The following is a 3,886-nucleotide window of genomic DNA, read 5'->3' as shown; positions in this document are numbered from 1 at the left end:
TAATATGAAAATATTGTTGAAATTTGATTATATCTTGATCCCATAAACCATCAAGGTAGTGTACACTACACACATAATAATTGATGAGAGCCAAATTTATTTATACATTATTTAAACAAAACCAGTCATGTTGGCCTTTTTTTTCCCCTCTTCTTTTAGTTCATTAATTTTTTGGAAAGGTAAGCATCAAGGCCTTTGCAAACATCAACTCCAAATTGGAGATAGTTATGTGGTGGAGCCACATCTTCATTTGCCTTCATAAATTCCACTGACCATTTAACTGAACTAACAGCATTTTTACCACCATCTGTAACTTGAACTTTCACCTGGAACATTTCAAAGTCTTTTAACAGATCTCCTTCAAGGCATTCAAAAATTACTGCTTTGTTAGGTTCATCCACAAGTAGCCTTGTCTTTACTTCTGCTGGGATACCTACCCAAAAAAATAGTAAAAATAAATTAACCTTGGTAATCCGAGAGTTTGAGTTAATTAAAGGGTCAAATAGGGTAATATTTACATACATCCAATCTTTTAGACACGGCCCCGAGTATTAATTCAACTAACGAAATCCAAATGTAGGAAGGATAGACTTAAATGTTTAAGGAGAATGTTGCCAACTTGAGTATAGTTCGATTAGTTTAAGAATATTAATGAGGATTACGAACCCTCAACATATCTTCAGTATGATATTGTCTGCTTTTGGACATAAACTCTGATTGCCTGACATTTGAAACCACTTAAAAGCTCTCATACTGATAAACATACATACAACTAGGTTTACATCTCTGATACCACTTGACAAAGACAACAACAATTATAACTCTGCTATCAATCGATAAAGATGACCAATGTCTCCACATATCTCGACAATTGTCTAATATTGGCTACTCTAATCATAAGCCTTTATGATTTAACAATCAAAGATGTCTCTCTTTTCTAACAAATGTGGAATTTTATTTATACGAAACTATGTATCCTTAATGAAAAGGTTAAGATATATACTACTCTGGCATGTAGAGCGAATATCAACTATAGAGGAAATGTCGTCGAGTCGAGTTAATTAGAATATAATCTATCATGTCCAAGACTCAGTATCAATCAAGGAGCATTTTATTCCTTTTTCATTTTACATTAAGCAAAAACTATTATGTAGAGGTAAATTACTCAAAGATCTATTATATTGATACTATGTTAATCAAGATTAAATGAAAAACTCAGATTAGTAAGGTGGATATATTCGATATTTTTAAGATATTTTCAACTATTATCCTAAGGTCTCTCATTCCACGTTGTTAAACTCAAAATATGAAAACATACCCAACTAAACCATAAAGCTTTTGTTAGTCTATAAAGCATTGAAGATGAAGGATTTATGATTAGAATACATACTATATCTTTAGTTGATATGTGATATTGCAACTAATATTTAAAAATAAATAAATAAATCTAGAGTATGGATTATATTATGTGTAATGTATAACATAATGGCCACTGAGATTAGGGTCAATTTTATGTTTGTCACATTCTTATAAATTTTAGAAACTTACTATATGCAGAAAATTGAAAGTTACACTGAAAAAATATCATTTAGATTTTTTTAATAAAAATATTGATATAATTAAACTTTTCTTAAATGTTTTGATGATTTAACAATAGAATCAAAGTCATTTTTAAAAAAAAAAAAAACAATGGTATCAAAATAGAAGCTTCTAGTTAAAAATCTTACAATTTTACTGTATAATCAATTAATTTACTATAACTCATCCACATGAAAGATAATTTAATACTTTTTAAAATTTAAGAAGCATTTTCAAGTGTTCAAATTTTCAGTATGAATGTGAATTGATATTTCTATTATATTGTAAAGAATAATAATAAAAAGAAAGCAACCAAAGATGTCACTAATATGAAAAGTGTAAGATTCTTACCTATTAATTTAACTAGATTTTTTTTATAAGAAAATTCTATAGAAAAATCCCTTTGACATCGGCATTTTATTCGTATTTCTATCAATATTTTTCTAAAACTGAAATGTCAGACCTTTTGATCCACATCGGCATTTTAAACTGTCATCCGACGGAAAAAGAATATATGTTTAAAAGTTGAAACATTGAAACATCAAACTAAAATAAAGTGTGAGAATGGAAAGAAAAACAAATGAAAGATAGAATAAATGAGAGAGATATAGAGGAGATCACCAAAGTCATATTTCCAATGGGTGACACTGCCATGAGTAAAGCCATTTCCCTCCACAAACTTATAGCTCTTAAGCCTTTGAGGGAACATGTGAACATAATAATCCATTTTGTTTACAAAAAAGTCATAGAACTTTTCACCACAACAATTCAGCTTCACCTGCTCTGAGATGTTAAAAATTTGAGCCATTTTCAAAGCTTTCTAAACCAGCTTGAAGGATCTATTCATCCATGTCTAAATGAGGATCCTTTTATAGCCAAAATGTACAACACAAAGTGGTTGCTTCATTAATTCTTTCAAGTAAAATATGCAATGAAATATATTCTTTTTGGGAGAGTTTTTTTTTTTTCAGCCATATTGGATTCTTGTCCCATTAATGACTTATTTCTTATTGTTTCATTTTAGTTTTCAACTTAGTGAGGGATTATTATATATACATATATCAATAGTGGAAGAGAATAATGTAATAAAGATGTAGAAAAATGTAAAGCTACTTTAACAAATTTAAACAAAGGAAAAGAAACATAATAATGTAGAGAATGTAGTCTAAAAGTTTTAGACAATTCTTCATAACTATTTGGCTTTTGATTTTTTATCTTTTGATGTTTGAAAATCAAGTTTATAAACACTACTTTCAACTAATGTGAGTTCTTTATTTCGCTATTTACTCTTTAGGTGTGTTTTTAAAACCAAGCTATTTTTATTTTAAAATTTGACAAAAAATTCAAGTGTTTACTTAAGAAAGCTTTAAATCGGGATTAAGAAATTATAAGAAAACAAACACAATTTTTATAATAAAAAAATAAAAACTAAGGTCTTGTTTAGAAACCATTTGGGTTTTTTATTTTTGATATTTGATATTTTACTTTTTATTCTTAGTTTAAGAAAACAAAAATAATTCATGTTTGGTTATTGCTGTTGGTTTTTTGTTTCTTTGAAAACCAAAATAAAAAACATGCTTTGGTAATTATTTTTTGTTTTCTGTCTATATTTCCATGAAATATACATAATTTTAAAAAAATTATCTTTATTTTTGACCTTTTTTTAACATCTTTATTGATATAACATGTGCAAGTATATGCATCGAGTTTAGCATAATAAAATGGTCAAAAGTATCAAGTATTGTCCTCCTGAAATTAGATATTTGATACTACTAGCTATAGAAAATTGTCCTAATTTTATGTAATGACCTCACTTTTCGAGATCTCTAACTGGGTATTACTACCATGAATACGATTTTAAAACAAAAACTAGTTGACCATTTTATTGTAAAACAATAATTTTCCTAATACATAAATAACATAAAAAAAAAAAAAAGATTTGATTCGGATTAAGATTCAAAATCTGGAATCGGCACTTGATGACCCTGACATTCCTCTACATCCTTTGCGACCTAGCAATGCCATTCTTGCATGTCTTAATGCTTCTAAGAGAGAAAGGTGTCCCCACCAATCAACATAGGTTCTTTCAGCATGCTTTGTTCTCACTTACATGCATCCTAAGAAAATTCCTAGGAGGTCATCTTGTAGAGATTTATGTCCTAAATCTAGTAGTCTATAAATCTTTGTAAAAAATTTATTAATAAATAAAGTACTATTTTTTCTCAAGTAAGTGTCATTTGTTATTTACATAACTCAAATCCAATAAACTAAGATTTGAGGTTATTTATGTAACTTAAATTGTATGGTT

At 28.0% G+C, this 3,886-nt stretch overlaps 1 protein-coding gene across 1 annotated transcript; it reads right to left on the bottom strand.

The window, feature by feature from the left end:
• On the bottom strand, positions 1-2,427 carry LOC120077167 (MLP-like protein 34). The gene is made up of 2 exons (XM_039031099.2): positions 2,200-2,427; positions 1-433 (listed from the first exon to the last, which is right to left on the bottom strand). The coding sequence occupies exons 1-2, from the start codon at positions 2,384-2,386 to the stop codon at positions 156-158; spliced, it is 465 nt and encodes a 154-aa protein (XP_038887027.1). The 5' UTR covers positions 2,387-2,427; the 3' UTR covers positions 1-155.
• Positions 2,428-3,886: the final 1,459 nt, after the last annotated feature.

The sequence above is a fragment of the Benincasa hispida genome, chromosome 1, assembly GCF_027475165.1.
Source record: "Benincasa hispida cultivar pf3 chromosome 1, pf3_genome.v1.1, whole genome shotgun sequence".
Taxonomy (NCBI): Eukaryota; Viridiplantae; Streptophyta; class Magnoliopsida; order Cucurbitales; family Cucurbitaceae; genus Benincasa; species Benincasa hispida.
The sequence above is the reverse complement of the archived record's forward strand: the minus strand, read 5'-3'. Positions and strand labels throughout refer to the sequence as shown.